Consider the following 22451-nt stretch of genomic DNA (forward strand, 5'->3'; position numbering starts at 1 on the left):
ATGACAGGAAATTGAAGACTTACAGAACTCAGAGGTCGAAAGTACCAGATTGGCCCATGAGCCACCGCCTTCTGGCGTAAGACTCTAGGCAATTTATTCAATCCAAAATTGATAATATACACAAGATATGCACGGCCAAGACCGAAATATACATTAGAATACAACACATGTGTGCATATACATTATTACGCACAGGGCCTGGCATGACCAGCCGATTGATAAGACCGGGCCCATCTTACCACCCGTCTAGGCGAAGTAAGGGTCGAAGTAGTGTGTTGGGCAAAGGAACACAGTTCCAGGAACCAGTGCCCTCAACTACCAGACTCCCGTCCTCCGCCGACACAGGGACGCAACCCACGGCAAACGGGCTGCCCACTTTGGTCGCCTCTTACGACCAGCAATGGGGTGCTGTGGAAATATTCTACCCCGGTTCCACACGGGGGAAGAGCTATTAGCGCTACCCAGCACTCACCACGAGGAGGTTGCTCTTCACGAGTGCCCCATGCATGTCGATGACCTAAAAGAATACATCACACAACTCCGTGTGGGCATCACACCTCGTCTAGAGAAAAGAAAACAGAACAGAAGCCTCTCAAGAACACATTCTTCAAAGCGCCAAAGACACCTTCAGTCCGAGGATGAGATGGAGGTAGAGGATGAAGAAGATAGATCATCTGAGCAAAGTGACTAACGCATGGAGCATGCTGCTCTACTGTTTTGTTCCAGTTTCCCATCGTTTCCGTTTTTTCCAGTGTTTCAGTGTTCCTACCGTTTCCTGCCGTTTCCAGTTTCCAGTTTGTTTTCCAATGGCCCTTTTCAGGGCCACCCATCTCTCCCGAAAGAGCGCTTTCATCCTTTGCTTTGACAACCCTCAAACCCAAACAAAGAACCCGCCTCTTCCTCCCTCCCTCCCTCCCTCCCTCCCTCCCTCCCTCCCTCCCTTCACCACCACCCTCCCTTCACACCACCACTTCTATTTTTAAAACAACACTGTCGATCTTGTTCACCTTTTACGACCGCTTCTCTGGGTTTTTCCCCTTCCCTCCTCCTCCCCCGGAAACGGATGCGACGCCCTCTTGGAGGTGCGTGCGCCACGGGAAACGGATGCGCCGCCCTCTTGGAGGCGCGCACCACCGGAAATGGATGCGAAGCCCTCTTGGAGGCGCACGACACCAGAAACGGATGAGCAACCCCCTTGGAGGTGCGCAAGCCACCGGAAACGGATGCGACGCCATCTTGGATTCGCACGACACCGGGAACGTATGCGACGCCATCTTGGATGCGCACGACACCGGAAACGGATGGGCCGTCATCTTGGATGCGCGCGCAGGACCCAACATGCCCTGCGGAGGTCACGTGACTGGAAGTGACGTCATAGAGGTCACGTGATCCTCTCGACCAATCAGAAGCCAGGAGCGGTCCTGTAGTCCTGCTGACAACTACTGTGGAATAAACACAAAGTGGACATAGTGGAGTAAACACCAGCTAGAGGTAGATATCTTAACTCAGTGACAGTGCCATATTACAAGAGAATAGACTACAGCAGACACTTCATGGAGAACTGGACACTCCAACAGGCACTGTATCGAGCAGTAGATTCCAACACAATTCATGAAGCAATAATAATTTAAATTAGATACTTCATAAAGCAATAGCAGACACCACCAAACACGAACCTGTAAACTCCAGCAGAAACTACATGAAGCAGTACACTCCAGCCGACACTTCATGAAGCAGTACACTCCAGCAGACAGACACTGCATGACGCTCTATACTCCAACAGACAATACACGAAACACTAGACTCCAACAGACACTACATCAAGTTATACACCAATCCTGAAATACTATCATGGTGTAATATTTATATTAAGTTTTCATATTTTAATTAGATCCACAGCAAGTGCTAATATAAGTTATCAAGCGTAATAAACACGAAGATGACAAAGTAGACTAAACACAAAGTGGACACAATAGCGTAAACACCAAGCTGACAGAGAAGAATAAAAACCAAGTGGACATAGTGGAGTAAACACAAATTGGGCATACTGTGGTAAACACAAAGTGGACATAGTGGAGTTAACACAAAGTGGACATAGTGGAGTAAACACAAAGTGGACACAGTGGAGTAAACACAAAGTGGACATAGTGGAATAAACACAAAGTGGACATAGTGGAGTAAACACAAAGTCGACATAGTGGAGTAAACACAAAGTGGACATAGTGGAGTAAACACAAAGTGGACATAGTGGAGTAAACACAAAGTGGACATAGTGGAGTTAACACAAAGTGGACATAGTGGAGTAAACACAAAGTGGACATAGTGGAGTAAACACAAAGTGGACATAGTGGAGTAAACACAAAGTGGACATAGTGGAGTAAACACAAAGTGGACATAGTAGAGTAAACACCAGCTAGAGGTAGATATCTAAACTCAGTGACAGTGCCATATTACAATAGGATATTTCCTCAGCCACAGTGCCATGATTGGCGCAGATATGTTATTTCAGTCAGTGTGCCATGATTAGCAAAGACTGATTGGCTTCAGCAAGAGTGCCATGATAGAGGTTGCACATGCAGTGTGTTACATATTGTAGACTCATAAGGTGCACATCACTCTATACAGTATGTTACATATTGAAGCCTTATAAGTTGCACATCGGGGGCACGGGTGGCCCAGTCGTCTAAGGCGCCGCGATTCACTGTGCAGAGTTGCAGAAACTTATGATTGTGGGTTCGAATCCCGGTTCGCCCCGATTATGTTTCTAGGTTTGTCAGCACCATACCCGTGCTCGTGGGTTTCACCGAAATGGTAAACGTCTGAGACCTGCATCACTTCGGGCTTTCCTCCCACATTAAGCAGACACGCCATGATATGACTGGAATAGTGTTAAAAGCGGCGTTAAACCCAACTCACTCACTATAAGTTGCACATCACGCTACACAGTGTGTTACACATTTTAGCCATATAGGTTGTACATCACACTGTACAGTTTGTTACATACGCAGCCTTAAAGGTTGCACATCACTCTGTACAGTGTATGTGTTACATATTGTAGCCTTATAGGTTATACATCACTCTGTACAGTGAGTTACATATTATAGCCTTGTACGTTATACATCACTCTGTACAGTGTGTTACATATTATAGCCTTGTAGGGTATACATCACTCTGTACAGTGTGTTACATATTGTAGCCTTATAGGTTATACATCACTCTGTACAGTGCATTACATATTGTAGCCTTATAGGTTGTACATCGCTCTGTACAGTGTTACATATTGTAGCCTTAAACGTTCTACATCACTCTGTACAGTGCGTTACATATTGTAGCCTTAAACATTGTACATCACTCTGTACAGTGCGTTACATATTGTAGCCTTAAACGTTGTACATCATTCTGTACAGTGTTACATATTGTAGCCTTAAACGTTTTACATCACTCTGTACAGTGCGTTACATATTGTAGCCTTAAACGTTCTACATCCCTCTGTACAGTCCGTTACAAATTGTAGCCTTATAGGTTGTGCATCACTCTGTACAGTGTTACATATTGTAGCCTTAAACGTTGTACATCCCTCTGTACAGTGTTACAAATTGTAGCCTTATAGGTTGTGCATCACTCTGTTCAGTGCGTTACATATTGTAGCCTTAAACGTTGTACATCACTCTGTACAGTGCGTTACATATTGTAGCCTTATAGGTTGTACATCCCTCTGTACAGTGTTACAAATTGTAGCCTTATAGGTTGTGCATCACTCTGTACAGTGTGTTACATAGTGTAGCCTTATAGGTTATACATCACTCTGTACAGTGCGTTACATATTGTAGCCTTATAGGTTGTACATCCCTCTGTATAGTGTTACAAATTGTAGCCTTATAGGTTGTGCATCACTCTGTACAGTGCGTTACATATTGCAGCCTTAAACGTTGTACATCACTCTGTCCAGTGTTACATATTGCAGCCTTAAACGTTGTTCATCACTCTGTACAGTGCGTTACATATTGTAGCCTTAAACGTTCTACATCACTCTGTACAGTGCGTTACATATTGTAGCCTTAAACGTTGTACATCCCTCTGTACAGTGTTACAAATTGTAGCCTTATAGGTTGTGCATCACTCTGTACAGTGCGTTACATATTGTAGCCTTAAACGTTGTACATCCCTCTGTACAGTCCGTTACATATTGTAGCCTTAAACGTTCTACATCACTCTGTACAGTGCGTTACATATTGTAGCCTTAAACGTTCTACATCACTCTGTACAGTGCGTTACATATTGTAGCCTTAAACGTTGTACATCCCTCTGTACAGTCCGTTACATATTGTAGCCTTAAACGTTCTACGTCACTCTGTACAGTGCATTATATATTGTAGCCTTATAGGTTGTACATCCCTCTGTACAGTGTTACAAATTGTAGCCTTATAGGTTGTGCATCACTCTGTACAGTGTGTTACATATTGTAGCCTTATAGGTTGTACATCCCTCTGTACAGTGTTACAAATTGTAGCCTTATAGGTTGTGCATCACTCTGTACAGTGCGTTACATATTGCAGCCTTAAACATTGTACATCACTCTGTCCAGTGTTACATATTGCAGCCTTAAACGTTGTACATCACTCTGTACAGTGCGTTACATATTGTAGCCTTAAACGTTGTACATCACTCTGTACAGTGCGTTACATATTGTAGCCTTAAACGTTGTACATCCCTCTGTACAGTGTTACAAATTGTAGCCTTATAGGTTGTGCATCACTCTGTTCAGTGCGTTACATATTGTAGCCTTATAGGTTATACATCACTCTGTACAGTGCGTTACATATTGTAGCCTTAAACGTTGTACATCCCTCTGTACAGTGTTACAAATTGTAGCCTTATAGGTTGTGCATCACTCTGTACAGTGTGTTACATATTGCAGCCTTAAACGTTGTACATCACTCTGTCCAGTGTTACATATTGCAGCCTTAAACGTTGTACATCACTCTGTACAGTGCGTTACATATTGTAGCCTTAAACGTTCTACATCACTCTGTACAGTGCGTTACATATTGTAGCCTTAAACGTTGTACATCACTCTGTACAGTGTGTTACATATTGTAGCCTAAACGTTGTACATCACTCTGTACAGTGCGTTACATATTGTAGCCTTAAACGTTGTACATCACTCTGTACAGTGTTACAAATTGTAGCCTTATAGGTTGTGCATCACTCTGTACAGTGCATTACATATTGTAGCATTATAGGTTGTACATCACTCTGTACAGTAGGTTACATATTGTAGCATTATAGGTTGTACATCACTCTGTACAGTAGGTTACATATTGTAGCATTATAGGTTGTACATCACTCTGTACAGTGCGTTACATATTGTAGCCTTAAACGTTGTTCATCACTCTGTACAGTGCGTTACATAGTGTAGCCTTATAGGTTGTACATCACTCTGTACAGTGCGTTACATATTGTAGCCTTAAACGTTGTACATCCCTCTGTACAGTCCGTTACATATTGTAGCCTTAAACGTTATACATCACTCTGTACAGTGCGTTACATATTGTAGCCTTAAACGTTGTACATCCCTCTGTACAGTCCGTTACATATTGTAGCCTTAAACGTTGTACATCACTCTGTAAAGTGCGTTACATATTGTAGCCTTAAGCGTTCTACATCACTCTGTCCAGTGCGTTACATATTGTAGCCTTAAACGTTGTACATCACTCTGTGAAGTGCGTTACATATTGTAGCATTATAGGTTGTACATCACTCTGTACAGTGTGTGACATATTGTAGCATTAAACGTTGTACATCACTCTGTACAGTGCGTTACATATTGTAGCCTTAAACATTGTACATCACTCTGTACAGTGCGTTACATATTGTAGCCTTAAACGTTGTACATCCCTCTGTACAGTCCGTTATATATTGTAGCCTTAAACGTTCTACATCACTCTGTAAAGTGCGTTACATATTGTAGCCTTAAACGTTGTACATCACTTTGTACAGTGCGGTACATATTGTAGCCTTAAACGTTGTACATCACTCTGTAAAGTGCGTTACATATTGTAGCATTATAGGTTGTACATCACTCTGTACAGTGTGTTACATATTGTAGCATTTAACGATGTACATCACTCTGTACAGTGCGTTACATATTGTAACCTTATAGGTTGTACATCATTCTGTACAGTGTTACATATTGTAGCCTTAGTGAGTGAGTGAGTTATGGTTTATAGTCACATCGGCAATATTTCAGCCATATCGTGACTAAATCAAGTTATAAAGTCATGAAACACAAAAAATGAACCATAAAACCTGTCGGCAAAGGACAGTACAATAACTAGAGTATCACAGATTTTAGTTAAAACTAGTTTGAGAGTATATAAAAGAACAATGGAACAATTCAACAACACAATATAAAAATGGGCTATAGATCACCAGCAACCAAAGGTAGGCCACCTTACTGGGGACCGTGGGGACTTACAATACTTTTGCTACCTGCACGACTCCCCAGCAGGATTTACACCATCCCCTCAGCCGCTGGTGATTATATGCAATTTAGCCAACACTTAAAATAAACAAATATTCTACGTCTAAAACTGTGGCAAGAATAAATGTACTTTGAATGATGTGGTCTTACATATCCTCTCAGGGGGACAATAATTTTACGTTACTTCAACCCCCTTTGAGGATACAGCCACTAACAATCTCAGTCATCAAATTTATTTTACCAATTATAAAAACTATATTTTATACAAAACATATCAATCAAAATTTAAGTAACAATTCAATTTCCTTTAAAAATGCAATAATTAAACGAGCATTGATACTAAAAAGATCCTTTAAGGATGAAACTTTGAAATATTTATCCCTTGTGATGGAAAAATCAACACAATCAAGCAGGACATGCTTGACGGTGATTCTCTCATCACAAGGGATGCAGAATGGAGGATCTTCACCATTTAAAATATATTCGTGGGTATATCTACTATGGCCAATACGACATCGTCGCAGAATGACCTCTTCAAACCTGGACTGACAACCCAAATAGGTGTAACCGATATTTGGTTTAATTTCATGTAATTTATTGATACCTACTTGGGTGTCCCACTTCTTTTGCATTAGATCTCGGATGTACGATCTAATCAAGGGTTTAAGATCACTGTAGGGGAGTAGAAGTGGTGTCACAGATTTGTTGAGTGCCGCTTTTGCAGCAGCATCAGCCATTGTGTTACCAACGATTCCAACATGGCCGGGTAACCAACAGAAACCGATGTCGTATTGGCCAGTAGCGAGATCATTATATAATTCGACAATTTCGAGTAAAAGTGGATGTGTACTGGACATGTTGTGAATAGCCTGAAGACACGAAAGAGAGTCTGAAAATATTATGAACTGCTTATGCTTAAGTTGATTTTGAATGTATTTAAGAGCTGTTAATATGGCGTGTGATTCTGCCGTGAAAATTGAACTGTCATGTGGCAACCTGGACGATATTGTTCTGGATCCAATGACAGTAGCGCTAGCAACTGCGTCACCATCCTTGGATCCATCTGTAAAAATAGATTTGTATGTATCATATTTAGTTCTCAGTTGATGGTATTCTTGTTGATAAATTAGAGGATTAGTTTGTGATTTCTTTAGTTGTGTGAGTGTCAGGTCTACCTCGGGCTTTATAAGTTGCCAAGGAGGTGAAGACAGAAGGCGGGAAGGAGAAACATTTTCAAGGTGTAAATTTGCATCAGAAATTGCAGTTTTCAACCTTATTCCAAGAGGGGGAATAAGAGAAGATTTCTTTGGGTAGAGGTCTTCATATAGGGGGTGAAAAACGCAATCATATGCAGGGTTTGACTGATTTGAAGATAATTTGGTAATATACTGTAAAGATAATTTTAGACGTCTGAGTTTTAGTGATGGTTCATCAGCCTCTACATATAAACTATTAATGGGAGAAGTTCTGAAGGATCCGAGGCAGAGCCGTAGTCCTTGGTGATGGATAGAATCCAGAATTTTGAGATTGCTTTTGCATGCACCCCCATAAACGATGGAGCCATAATCCAGTTTAGAACGTATGAGAGATCGATATAGTTTGAGGAGGGTCTTCTGATCACCTCCCCACTTTGAATTGGAAACGACTTTTAACAAATCGAGTGCCTTCAGGCATTTAGCTTTAAGGTATTTTATATGGGGTTTAAAAGTCAAGTGACTATCAAAAATAAGTCCTAAGAACTTGGCTTCTTTTACAATTTTAATATGTGTGCCATCCAAATAAAGTTCTGGATCTCGATGTGGCTTATAATTTCGACAAAAGTGAATACAATTGGTCTTTGATTTAGAAAATTTAAAGCCATTTTCGAGACACCATTTTTGAATTTTATTTAGACATAACTGCAATTGTCTTTCTATAGTATTCATATTTTTACCACGACAAGAGAGGTTAAAATCATCCACAAAAAGCGATCCATCAATTGAATCGTTTAAAACCCTAGAGAGGCTATTGATTTTAATACTGAACAATGTGACAGACAAAATACTGCCCTGTGGGACACCCTGATCCTGATGATAATGATCAGACAGGGTAGATCCCACACGAACTTGAAATTGTCTGTCTGTTAAAAAGTTGGATATAAATTGAGGCAAACGGCCTCGCAATCCAAAATCATGTAAATCTTTTAAAATTCCGTGTTTCCATGTAGTGTCATATGCTTTTTCAAGATCGAAAAAGATAGACACTGCATGTTGTTTGTTTAGTATGGCGTTTTTCACAAATGATTCTAAACGGACTAAGTGATCGATGGTACTTCTATTTTTACGGAAACCACATTGAATATTTGATATGAGATTATTGGTTTCTAAGTACCAAACTAGACGATTATTTATCATGCGTTCCATGGTCTTGCAAACGCAGCTTGTTAATGAAATTGGTCGGTAATTTGAAGGGTCCGAATGATCTCGCCCGGGTTTAGGTATTGGAATAACTATGGCATCACGCCAAGAAGGTGGAAAACTTCCTGACATCCAAATTTCATCAAAAATAGTCAACAGTGTTTCTAAACAGGATGCTGGTAAGTGCTTCAGGAGTTGATAATGTATGTTATCAGCTCCAGTAGCAGTATCGTGGGATTGTTCGAGGGCAGTATGTAGTTCATGAATAGAAAAGATTTCATTGTAATCTTCCCCATTATCTGAATTAAAATTAATAGGATTCTTTTCCTGTTGTTTTTGATATTTTTGAAATTGAGGCACATAATTGGAAGAGGAAGAATGTTTGGCCAAAGTTTCACCCAGTTTATTTGCGATATCAGATTTATCAGTTAATAACTCATTCCCATTCTTAAGATGATGAATGCCAGCTTTAGAACCCTTACCTTTGATTTTCTGGATCATGTTCCAAACCTTGGACATCGGCGTTCGTGAATTGATTTTTGAAACGTAAGCTTGCCAAGACTTGCGTTTATTTTGTTTAAACATACGCCGTGCTTTAGCATTTGCAATTTTGAATTTATTTAAATTATGGACCATAGGATGGCGACGGAAAACATGTTCAGCCCTCTTCCGTGCCTTCCTAGCTTGTTTGCAAGTATCATTAAACCATGGTTTACGGATGTGTGGATTTGCAGAGGACTTGGGAATGCATTCATCAGCTATATTGTTAAGTTCATCAGAAAACAGTTTTATTGAATCAGGAACATCAATAAAACGAACAGGATTTAATTTGCTTATACAAAGTAACTCGAACAATGACCAGTTAGCTTTAGGGAAATTCCATCGTGATGATGGAGGAACATCAGATGGAGTTATTGTTTGAAGAATAGTTGGAAAATGGTCACTTCCACACAGGTCGTCGTGGACTGACCATTTGAATTCACTTAGAAGCTCGGAGGTGGTAAGTGACAGATCGAGAGATGAATAGGTGCCTGTACCTGGATGTAAATAGGTTTTAGAGTTATCATTAAAAATGCATAGAGCGTTGTCAGAAATGAAATCTTCTAATGTCTTCCCTTTGCGGTTTGAATCAGCACTACCCCAAAGGGGATTATGGCCATTTAAATCGCCCATAATGATACAGGGCTTGGGGAGCTGGTCATAGAGCGCCTGAAGATCTGTCTGTTGTAGAGTAGAAGAAGGCGGGACATAAAGTGAACATAATGTCAATACAATGTTTAGAGTTAATCGTACAGCAACAGCTTGAAGTGGCGTATTTAGTAGAACAGGGCTATGTATAACACCCTGCCTCACCAATACTGAAGATCCTCCAGTGGCTCTAGGTCCTGGAGGGGAGAAGTAGTTATAGGCATTATAATGTTTTATCTGGATTTTGTCAGTATCTTTATAATACGTTTCCTGTAAACAAATAGCCGATGGTTTATAATCCTGGATTAATAATTGCAAATCATTAAAATTGTTCCTTAGTCCTCTGCAATTCCATTGGATAATAGTAGAAGAGCAACTCATGGTGGCTCAACTGGAGATCGAGTGCGAGGAGGAGGTCCGTTCCCTTGGGCTGGGAGTGAGGGACTTACCTCCATTTCCAGAGGTCCAAAAGTATTATGTACCTCTACAGGGGTTGTAGTAGGAGAAGGCACCTCCAAGTGCTGGAGAGCCCTGGCCCTTCTCCTCTGTTTTTTTTGTTTGTTAGATAAGTGGGCTTCGCCTTGTAAATCTTCAATACCATTGAGAGATTCTGATTCTAATTTTTTAGTTGTTGTTTGTTCAGATAAAGGATTCTCTGTTTGGGAAGCAGATGTTACTAGCAAGGGGCTATGTTGAGATAACTGTGTAGAGTCGTCAAGTGCAAGCTGAGTATCCTTGACCCAAGAGATAACAGTTTGAGTGCAGGCTGTGGATACTTTGACAACAGGAGTTGGAGCAGATACAGCAGCAGAAAATGTTTTGGTGAAAGTTGCTTGTGATGGAAGAAATATTTTTTTAGCTTCTGTATACGAAATATTGTTGGTGCATTTGATTTTTAGTATTTTTGATTCGCGATCAAAGGCAGGACAGAATTTTGATGAGGACAAGTGCTGTCCGTCGCAGTTGGCACATTTGATGTCATTTGTGCAATCTTCAGAACTCTCATGAGTTCCACTACAACGGAAGCATCTTGTCCTGGCAGTGCAAAATTTGGCTCCGTGGCCGAACTTTTGGCATTTGTAACACCGAAGTGGATTGGGGACATACACCTCCACTCCGATGTTAAAATATCCAGCTTTAATGTTTTTCGGGATGGCAGAGAGCGAAAAAGTGAAAAGGTACGTCTGGGTGTTGATAATACTACCATCTTGAGTTTTTCTTGTGAAGCGCTTAACTGAGGTAACACCTTGGTTTGACAATTCACGCGCTATTTCATCTTCTGTCATGTCTGCGAGACAGCGAGCACGATCTCGGACAATACCTTTGCAGGAATTAAGCGATTTGTGTGCAGAAACAACAACCTTTGTGTTAACAAATTGCTGGGTACTCAGCAGATTAACAGATTGTTGCCTCCGATCACACTCAACAAGGATTGAACCAGAACGAAGACGGGTCACGTTCTTAACTTCCCCACAAATACTTTGTATTCCCTTTGAGATTGCAAAGGGGTTCAGCTTCAGGGGATTGCCATCAACAGATGAGATGACAATGAACCTTGGCCACGAGTCAGTTGCCTGTGAAGGGACATCTTCATCAGACGAAAGAGAATCCATATGCCTACGTTTGTTTGTTTTTGATGAACCAGAAGGAGGATTGGAAGCCATGTTGTAAGAAAATATTTCAGCACCCCTGCTCCCCACCCGCCATCGAGTGTCAACAAGGACAGTGCCACAGTGGAAACCAGTCTGGAACACCAGGGTTACAGGGGTGTTATACTCCAGAAATAAAGACATGAAAAGCTGTTGTTAATAAAAGGACAAATGTCAGGCTGGTTCGGCCCATGGCATTTTCCTATAAAAACACAGAAGTCAGCGGTCCGTATCACCAGATTGGCCCATGAGCCACCGCCTACTGGCATAAGACTCTAGGCAAACGTTTACATAATAATTTGGGATGTCAAACAGGTAAGACATAACCAAGACCAAATAATACATTAATAACAATCACATTTGTGCAAACACAATATTATGCACAGGGCCTGGCATGACCAGCCGATTGATAAGACCGGGCCCATCTTACCACCCGTCTAGGCGAAGTAAGGGTCGAAGTAGTGTGTTGGGCAAAGGAACACAGTTCCAGGAACCAGTGCCCTCAACTACCAGAATCCCGTCCTCCGCCGACACAGGGACGCAACCCACGGCAAACAGGTTGCCCATTTTAGTCGCCTCATACGACCAGCAATGGGAGGCTGTGGAAATATTCTGCCCCGGTTCCACACGGGGGAAGAGCTATTAGCGTTACCCAGCACTCACCACGAGGAGGTTGCTCTTCACGAGTGCCTATTGTAGCCTTAAAGGTTGTACATCACTCTGTAGCGTGTGTCATATTACAGCCTTAAAGGTTGTACATCACTCTGTACAGTGTGTGACATATTGCAGCCTTAAAGGTTGCGCATCACACTGTACAGTGTGTGACATATTGCAGCCATAAAGGGTGCACATCACTCTGTAGAGTGTGTTACATATTGTAGCCTTAAACACTGTACACCATTCTGTACAGTGTGTTACATGTTGTAACCGTAAACGTTGTACACCATTCTGTACAGTGTGTTACATGTAGTAACCTAAAAGGTTGCACATCACTATGTAGAGTGTGTTACATTAGGTAACCTTACAGGTTGCACATCACTCTGTACAGCATGTTACATGTTGTAGCCTGATTAGTTGCACATCACGTTGTACATTGTGTAACATATTGTAGACTTAAAGGTTGCATACCACTCTGTACAGTGCATTACATATTGGACAATGATGTGACACGTTATTTAGTTCACTCTGTATCTTGACCTAGTTTTGTGTTGATGTCACACAGAGAACGACGTTGTCCTCGTTCATTGTGTTTGTCTTATTGAGGGTCTAGGGGACTCACCATACATTCACGAATAAGCACGATGCTTGCTATACTTGGTACGTCCTTTTATGCGATGGATATTCAAGACAGTGTTTCTTTTCATTTAAGTTTTTCAAACAATTGTTTCAAATGTCTTTTATCAATGTCTCTTCATGGCATTGGTTAAACTGGCGTTCATCGCAAGTTTTACGGTAGGTAAAAATGGCCGAATTGGTTTCCGGAGCCCTCAGGCTGTTCCATATCAAATGTGAAACTTGAATGAAAACAGGACAAGCTGAACATGTGCCTTTAGCTATTCCTGATATTTATGTTTTAGATGTTCCCAAGACAAACAATTAGACTTCACTCAATTGTAGATCGATTAGACGGCCAGGAAGAAAATACCATGAATGAATTTCTTTATTTCCTCTAGAATTTTCATCCAAAAATTTTCAAACTCTCTGATATTCTCAGAGCAAATGCATAGTTGTACACAAGTAAGTATTTTGGCGATACAACACATATAAAATGGTCTTTACCTAATACATTTCTCAAATTTAAGATATATTCACAGACTGTTATTGATGTGCTTTCCCAAGTATGCTGGTTGATTATTCCAGAGTAGATAACTTTTAATAACCAGAGCACCACTTAGGTGGTGCTCTGACGTCATCAAGGTCACGTGACTGTCAGTGTCTCATTAATATGCAGAATAACTCATTAATATGCAAATGTATGCATGACGTCATAGGTCAATTAGGTTAATAAAGGGTCAACTGACCAGATGCAATCATGCAATTAATGACTTGAACATTCGTTAACCGTACAACACGGGATAGTAATGAATGTCCCTATTTGGACATGTTACTACGACCGGGGTTGGGTTGGGTCTTGACATTTCAACCTTTTGCATTGAAGACATTTCTCTGTGCACATTCAGTGGCGGGGCTATGTGTGGTAATATTTAAAAGCCCAGGAACAGGTTCATGTGACGTTCATTAACGGTCAACTGATTGGATGCAATCATGCAATTAATTACTTGACCATTCGTTAAACGTAGAACAACACGTGTCTAAAAACAAGATGGCAGACGTTGCCATGAACGCTCACGGGCTGTCACGTGTCCTCGGTTTGAATCTCGCGCCTGACCTACAAGTCAGTTCTATGAGGCCCCCTTCCACAAAGCTATTTGAGACTAAGTTGATCCGCAAGTGCATTAACTCATTTATAGTCAAATATAATCATGAAGTCACAGGTCAGAAAGGCTAATGAGAGGTCTGTTGTTCCAATTCACGAATGCACTGTGTTAATGAGTCCTTTCATTAAGTGAGAACAAAGCGTAGTAATGAGTGTCCCTATATGGAAGTGGCTACTACGAGATTCAAATGTGATTCATGGGGAAAGGAATGTCATTGTTAGACATATTCCATTGATGCATGTATTTCGCGTAGTAATGACTGTCACATGTGGCAAAGAGGGGTGTGAGTCGAATTTCCATAGAAACCACATGTCCAGTTCTTAACTCTTCTAGTGTTACCTCTTATAAGTTCCTTTTAACATTCAGTTGCCATGACAACTAAATAAAAAAATAAGGGTTAACAGTCTTGACTCCTAGCTAGAGGTCAGCTCGGAGAAATATAGAGTCGGTATCGCGAAACCCGTGTGTTGAAGACTGTAATGTATGCCAGTCTGGTATAAGACGTTTTAATACTGTAAAATTCTATTCTTTTTCTAAAAGATGTTTGAGTTCAAATTTCCTATTTCAATTGAAAAATACTCGTTTAACCCATACCCAGAATCATTTTCATGAGAAACAATAGAGTGAAATAACGTAGTTTCAAGAAATTTTATACGATATCCTTTCACATGTCAACATTTTTCAATGAAAATAAATCATGTCTCACGTTTAGGAGTATTGGGTTGTAGCGGACACGCCTGTTGACTGAGCAAACAACTATGTTGAATGGAAACAGCTGTGTCAACAGGAGTGGCGTGTTAGGAGTAAGGTGTAATTGGCTAAAGCGGACACGCCTGTTTACTTACCAAACAAATCTCGTAAATGAAAACAGCTGTGTCAACAGGGGTGACGTGTTAGGAGTAAGGTGTAATGGGTTGAAGCGGACACGCCTGTTGACTGAGCAAACAACTGTGTTGAACGAAAACAGCTGTGTCAACAGGGGCGTGTTAGGAATATTCGATTGTAGCGGACACGCCTGTTGACTGAGCAAACAACTGTGTTGAACGGAAACAGCTGTGTCAACAGGGGCGTGTTAGGAATATTGGGTTGTAACGGACACGCGTGTTGACAGAGCAAACAAATCTGATGAATGGAAACAGCTGTGTCAACAGGGGCGAGTTAGGAATATTGAGTTGTAATGGACAAGTCTGTTGACTGAACAAACAGGTCTCACGAATGAAAACACCTGTGTCAACACAACAGGGGGTGTTGAATATGTGTCAAAATTACCCTTTAAATAGAAGAGTTGTCATCTAAACCTCACATTCTGTCCCTCTTGGTTCATAAATGAACATAGTGCCTATCTGTGCCATTTATTTTTCTCCCTACCAAAAGGTGACACAGGGGTTTGTTTTTCAAATTGGATAGATTTATTCTTCATACAAAAGGTAAGAGTTTTATGTTTCAAATTTCATAAACAGTTGTATTAAAAAGGTCTTCTAATTATAAGTATAATTTCAGTATATCACAAGTATTACATCCTTGCATCAATTTTAAAACAGTGTAAATTTTATCCCAAGATCTATCATAGTTGTGATTATGAAGAACACTTCGAACTCCTTTGAATTGTCTTGTTGACTTTAATAGTCTGAAAGACAAACTATTCTATTTATTATTTATCTATTTATTTCAGAAAACAGAAGTGTTCCAAGAACATTGTTTGCTAGACTTTATTTTTTTTTAAAATGTCTTCTCCTTTTACAACACCTGTTTATACCTGCGAGTTTTGTCAAAAAACTTATGGTCATAAACGTTCCCTCATTAGACATCAAAGAAATTGTGGTCCATCTACCAGACATTTTGATTGTGAAATATGTTCCACTTCATTCTTGCGTAGTGATATATTACAAAGACACATGAAAAGTCAACACAAAGATCCACAACCATCTACTTCTACTTTTACTTTTACTTGTCATACATGTTCAAAGACTTTTCCTTCAGTAAAAGCTCTTGGCAAACACAGGAGACAAACCCATTCAAATCAACAAAGTGGTGGCGGGGCTGTAGCTAAACGTAGGAAAACTAATGTAGATAATCAACAGTCATGTTCCAGACAAGCAATAAATGGAAATGTCGGGGAATTTGATTTTATTCCTCAGGGCCAAGAGGGCAATGATCCCTACTATTATTTTGTGAAAATTCAACCTGACATGATTCATCACTTGAAAACAGAACTTGAAACAAAACATAGTATCAAGTGGGGACTTTGTACTCAATTTAGATTCAGCAAAACCAACTCGGACGGTCTGAATTCATTTACTGAACCTTTCTTTTGAACCAAAATGTCTCCAGCCACCCAAGCCGATGATTTGGATGCGTTGTACACTGAAGACACAAACACTATCATGAAACTGATGGACAATTACGAAGGAGATAGTTCAAACTTAAACTTTGAAACTGTGTTGAGCGTGAAATTATCCATGGTTAAATATCAACCCTTTCGCGGAAGTTCATATCTCCCCCTCCCTCCTTCGCTAGAGAACAAGCGCTGTCTGTTAAACATTAAAAACGTGGACGACGACCTCTGTTTTGCCTATTGCATTTTGGCTCATCTGTTCCCCGTCCAGTCTCAACTGGTCGGAGAACAAGTGAATCACTACAAGGACAAACTACACGAGTTAGACTTGATTGGATGTGAATTTCCCATGCCTCTTAAACATATTTCAAAATTTGAAAAAGCAAACAATCTCCGTATCAATGTGTATGGTATTGATGGAGATGAAGATCAACACCATGTTGTCTTTCCTTTAAGAGTCAGTTCCGATATGACCCACTTGCCCAAAGAACGTTATATCGATATCCTTCTGTTGACGTCAGAAGTAGACGTCAGAAGTAGACGAGGAAGAGTCGGACGAACCTCCCATTACTCATTATGTTTTGATCATTAGTTTGGCAGCCTTGACCAGAAAAGCTGGAGATTGTAACAGAAAATTCATTTGTCGAAAATGTTTGTGGACGTTTACATCTGATGATAGATTACAAAAGCACACCCCTTACTGTTATCACAAAGCTCAACGAATTAAAATGCCTGAACCAAACAAAGCCTTTAGAAGGTTTGGATTGGGTCACTATGCCAAAACAGTCAAAGTCCCCTTTGTGATCTACTGCGATTTTGAATCTGTGTTGTCATCTTTAGAACATAATGAGACATCAGAGAGGAGAAGTCACCACGTCCATGAGCATATTCCCTGTGGTTACAGTTATCAAATTGTATGTCGAGAACCCGACATGTACACATGTTCCATTGAGAACCTATAGCGGGGATCGGGCCTCAGAGCATTTCATGACACACCTTTTGGAGGATTACAATCAAATCATGGACATTTTAAATCATCCTGTGCCCATGAAATAAACAGATGAGGAAAGGTTGACTTTAGCTTCAGAAACCCATTGCTATCTTTGCGGGGAGAAAGTACACCAGAAAGATCGACATATCGATCACGATCATTTGACGGGTCGAGTCAGGGGTCTGTGTCACAATTACTACAACGTCAACTACAACGAAGCCAAATTTGTCAATGTCATTTGTCACAATGCTTCGAGGTATGACAATCATTTGATTCTTCAAGCAGCAGAACTGTTTGGCGATCGAAAGTTGACGTGCATAGGTCAAAATTCGGAACACTTCATCATGTTTCAAATAGATCAACTTCGTTTCTTGGACAGTTTCAAATTTTTAAACACCAGCTTACAAAATTTGGCCAACAATTTGAGAAGCAAAGGCGAAGAAGAATTTATCTGTTTGGCAAAGAACTTTCCCGAACATGTGGATTTGCTGACTCGAAAGTTACCCTACTTTTATGAATATGTGCACAGTTTTGAAAAATTAGATCGAACAGAATTTCCGAGTCGTGAAGACTTTTATTCTTCCTTATCGGAAGACACCATTTCTGAACAAGACTATGCCTTCGCCCGTCACATTTGGGAGACTTTCAAAATTACATCGGTGAGACAGTTCATGGAATTGTACGTTGCCGTAGACACTTTGATTTTGACCGATGTGTTCGAAGCATTCCGTGACATGTGTCTGAGCTACTACAGATTGGACCCGTGTCAGTACTTTACTCTCCCGGGGATGGCCAAGGATGCTTGTCTTTTGATGACGGGGGGTGAGCTTAGATCTTATGACCGATCCCGATATGTACAACTTTGTCTCAAACGCAGTAAGAGGAGGCGTGGCGAGTACCAATCATCGTCACGCTCAAGCCAATAACAAACACATGTCCGATTTCGGCCCATCCAAACCCGAATCGCACCTGATGTACTTTGACATTAACAATTTGTATGGTGCAGCCATGAGTTGTCCTTTACCTCAAGGTCATTTTGAATGGGTAGACGAAACACAAATAGATGCTATCGATTGGTTGCAACTCGACCCTGAAGGTGAGTTGGGGTACATTTTAGAATGCGATTTAGAATACCCACGTAATGCCCACTCTGTCCATCAGTCCTTGCCCCTCGCCCCCAACAAAGAAAGCATTCCCTTCGAAGACTTGTCACCCTATCACAGAGAATTGCTCGCAGAGTTAGGTCTCTTGGGGAAGAAGAACAGGAGGAAGCTGCCCACGGGGACGAAACTGTTTTCGACCCTGAAAGACAAACAAAATTATGTCATTTATTTCGCCACTTTGCAGCAATACTTGCGATTGGGTTTGAAACTTAAGAAAGTCCACAAAGTTTTGAAATTTACTCAGTCCAAATGGATGAAGCCCTACATTGACTTTAACACTCAGAAACGAAAAGAAGCCACGGATGACTTTTCGAAAGATTTGTTTAAACTGCTCTCAAATGCCGTGTATGGGAAACAGTTGCAAAATGTACGAAATTACAAACAAATTGAATTAATTGCGACTGAGGAAAGACTTCACAGGTTTACGTCAAAGCCCAATTTCAAAAGTGTAAACATCTTTTCAGAAAATTTGGTCGTGGTGAGCATGGAAAAGGTGTCTGTGACTTTGAACCAACCCGTCGCCGTGGGCTTCACCATTTTGGAACACGCCAAAAGATTTCTTTACGACTTCCATTACAATGTCATTTTAAAAGAATATCCCAGCGAGCATGTAAGGGTTCTCATGACAGATACGGATAGCTTGTTTTATCAAATCTGGTCCCCCGTGGGTACTCCTGTCCGCGATCCTCAAGACTTTATGTTGGCTAACCCTCATCTCTTTGACACCTTCAACTATCCCAAAGATCACCCACTTCATTCCATGGAAAGACACAAAGCCATCGGTCTGATGAAAGATGAAGTGGGTGGTTGTTCCATCAGAGAGTTCGTTGGACTTCGAGCCAAAAACTATAGTTTTATATTTGACAAAACTCTCAGTCAACGGGTCGAGAAACGCACTGCCAAAGGCATTCAAGAAACCTTTAAGGAAAAACACCTCCGTCACCAGATGTTTAAAGAGTGTCTTTTCAATCACAAACAAAACATGGCCACTTATCATCAGATTCGATCCATTCACAACACCCTCTACACAGACAAAGTGACCAAATTGGCTTTAACACCTCAAGATGACAAGCGATACCTGTTGGCAGGTGGCATCGAATCTCGACCCTATGGATTTAATCCTATTTAGAACCTTTTGTAACCTGTTCATTTCAAGAAAACTTCTAAACAATTCCCTCTCATTAGTACAATAGGTGTCTAGCAAACACGGATGATATAGCACATGGAAACTTCATCCCTGTGTTCCTGATATGTGAAAAGGTATTTCTTATGCAAAATGTTTTTCAAAAAAGATGTAAAAAGAAACTTTAATTCACTTATCTTATCAAAGATAGATAACATTTTATTGCTGGTAAACTTCTGTATGCAAAAAAAAATTGTCAGAAACTAAAATTTATATAACGGACACTAAAAACTTGTATGTTAGAAACTAAATGTATACGTCAGAAAACAAAACCTTGTATAACATAAACTAAAATTTGCATGATGAGGGAAAAAATTAATGAATAATGAACACATTTTTTGTTTGCTCTTACAGGATGATTGGAAATCTCATGAGGTATCGATTCAGGTTGACTGGAAGCCAAGGAGAAGTGCTAAAGGAAGGGAGAATTCTGCAAAGAAGTCACCTTGAGGCTTGTCTTACCGGTCCTCGATGTATAGAGAGAATGCTGAGACATCAGGTGAATGGAGCAGCAGAGACTATGCTTCACCGGGGACCCTTCTCTGTGACCAGCCAAGAAGTTGTTATTTCAAAACGGTGGCGTCACAAAAGAAACCATAACCTGAAGAAACACATTCGTTCAGTGTTTGAATCTGTGATGGCATCTGTTTATGTGGATGAACTTCAGAGCAAAGTTAATGGATTGTGCAATAAAGACTGTTACGGATGTGAAGTCGATCATCCATCTCAAGTCCATCATCCGTGTCTGATGATGGGTGCTGAAGAGAGGGTTGATATTTATCTTGATGATGCACTGTCAACAATGTCTCACAGGCTTATCCTCGAAAAGACAAGAGAGCAAATGGCATCATCATCCAGACTTTTATTTTCACTCCTAAACACCAAATGCTATGAAAACGAACACTACGTTAACACTCATTTCTTTACTTCGAGTAGAAAAGAACGAGTAGAACAGAAGCTGAGAGAGAAAATGAGAGACTTTTAGAATGTGACGATGATTTTATCACATTTACCTCATACTACTGTTTCTGCATCAAGAGACATGATTCTGATTAGCTCATGAGGAAGGGGAATAACTCTGATTGCTTTAATCCTCTCGGAGAAGACAGTGATGTCACACTAAAAAAACAACAATTTTTTATTATCTATTGTAATCCAAAACACAAGTGTCACTAATGTTTATAGTCCAAATTCTCATGGTAATAATTCAAGAAATTGATTCATGATATAATTTTAAAATAAAATCTTTTTGTGTTTTCATTCGTGTATGTCTTTTCTTTGTTGATGTTATCGTGAAAGAAGAAAACAGAATGTTTTTATATTCATCATGAGGGAGTTTGAATAGAATGTAACCAATAGATCAAATTACACTTACATACATACACTTAGTCATCAACCAATGAGATTTTTTAAATTTAAATATTAACATAACCACATCCAATCATCATAGGTGTTATTTTTTTAACACGTGATAAACATAAAATCCTATCAACCAGTGAATTTTAAATACTAAAATAGTGACATGCACAAAATCACGCCTATATCACTCATTTCATCGTCTACCCTCAGAGACAGAAGTTGTGTTCGTAAAAAACAGTGTACCATGTCGGCAAGGTTTGTGCATTTTTTCTTAGTTCACTCAATTAATTTTTAATTAGTAATCACTACAATAGGTATAGCTTTATGATAAGTACTCTTGAGAAGCTGATGCATGCAAGACAATAAGAGAACAAAGAATTTCTTAATGCTGCTGCTGCTCAGCTATAACATGATATTGTCAATTTCTGAACTTCTTCATACTATCTTTTTAACAGAGTGGGAAGAAAAGACAAATCTACTTTCTATTCCTGGAAGCAGGTCATGAAAATGCCGCACATCCTAAACGAGGCAGTCATTCACCAATCTCACGAATGGTTTCCAAATCGTGAAGAATGCGTGAAAAATGCCAAGCGCAAGTTTCGAGACTTTTTCAACGTCACTAAGCGTGTGATTATAAAAAAATCTTGCTGGGCACTCGTTGAAAACTTGTTGACTTTATGCTACTGTCTTCAACTCACCAAGATGATCAAACGACTGTCTCGTGAATTGTGTTTCGGGTGCATGTTTGATGCAGAAGGTGAACGGGACCACACCTGCGACATGTCTGAACAATAACTGGTGGAGAAATACTTTAACATGACATTATACAACGTAGACGATGGAGAGGTGCACGAGAGCTGGATAAAACTGCTGCTAGAAGACCCAAGTTTTCGAGATGTGAGGGACTTGGTCCCGTATAGATGCAAGGACTATCGTGACTCTCAATTTAAAACGTCTCAATGGAAGGAGGGATTGAAAGAACGCGTCGAGAAAATGTTAAAGTTAGACGAAAGAATGTGAAATGTTTTTTTCTTGGGACTAATTGAATGAATGTTTTGATTGTTTATTTTAATCATGATATTGATAATAAAAATCAATGTTGAAAATTTGTATTTTGTTTGTATTTCATCTTCAGTCACACATAATGAGTGAGTGAGTGAGTGAGTTAGGGTTTAATGCCGTTTTCAACAATTGTTTTCCGTTATACCATGGCGGCAGGGTTTATAGCTGCAGGAGGAAAAGCCTGCATCACCAATGTGGTTATG

The 22451-nt window shown here is 40.2% G+C and overlaps 1 protein-coding gene across 1 annotated transcript; it reads left to right on the forward strand.

Annotated features, from left to right (window-relative positions):
• The first annotated feature begins 19590 nt into the window (after positions 1–19590).
• Positions 19591–20812, forward strand: LOC139474272 (uncharacterized). Its single transcript, XM_071257212.1, has 2 exons — positions 19591–19724; positions 20182–20812. Exons 1-2 carry the CDS (start codon positions 19591–19593, stop codon positions 20810–20812), a joined length of 765 nt encoding a protein of 254 aa, XP_071113313.1.
• The last annotated feature ends 1639 nt before the right edge of the window (positions 20813–22451 follow it).

This window comes from Haliotis cracherodii, unplaced genomic scaffold, assembly GCF_022045235.1.
Source record: "Haliotis cracherodii isolate W230 unplaced genomic scaffold, xgHalCrac1.p SCAF_3, whole genome shotgun sequence".
NCBI lineage: Eukaryota > Metazoa > Mollusca > Gastropoda > Lepetellida > Haliotidae > Haliotis > Haliotis cracherodii.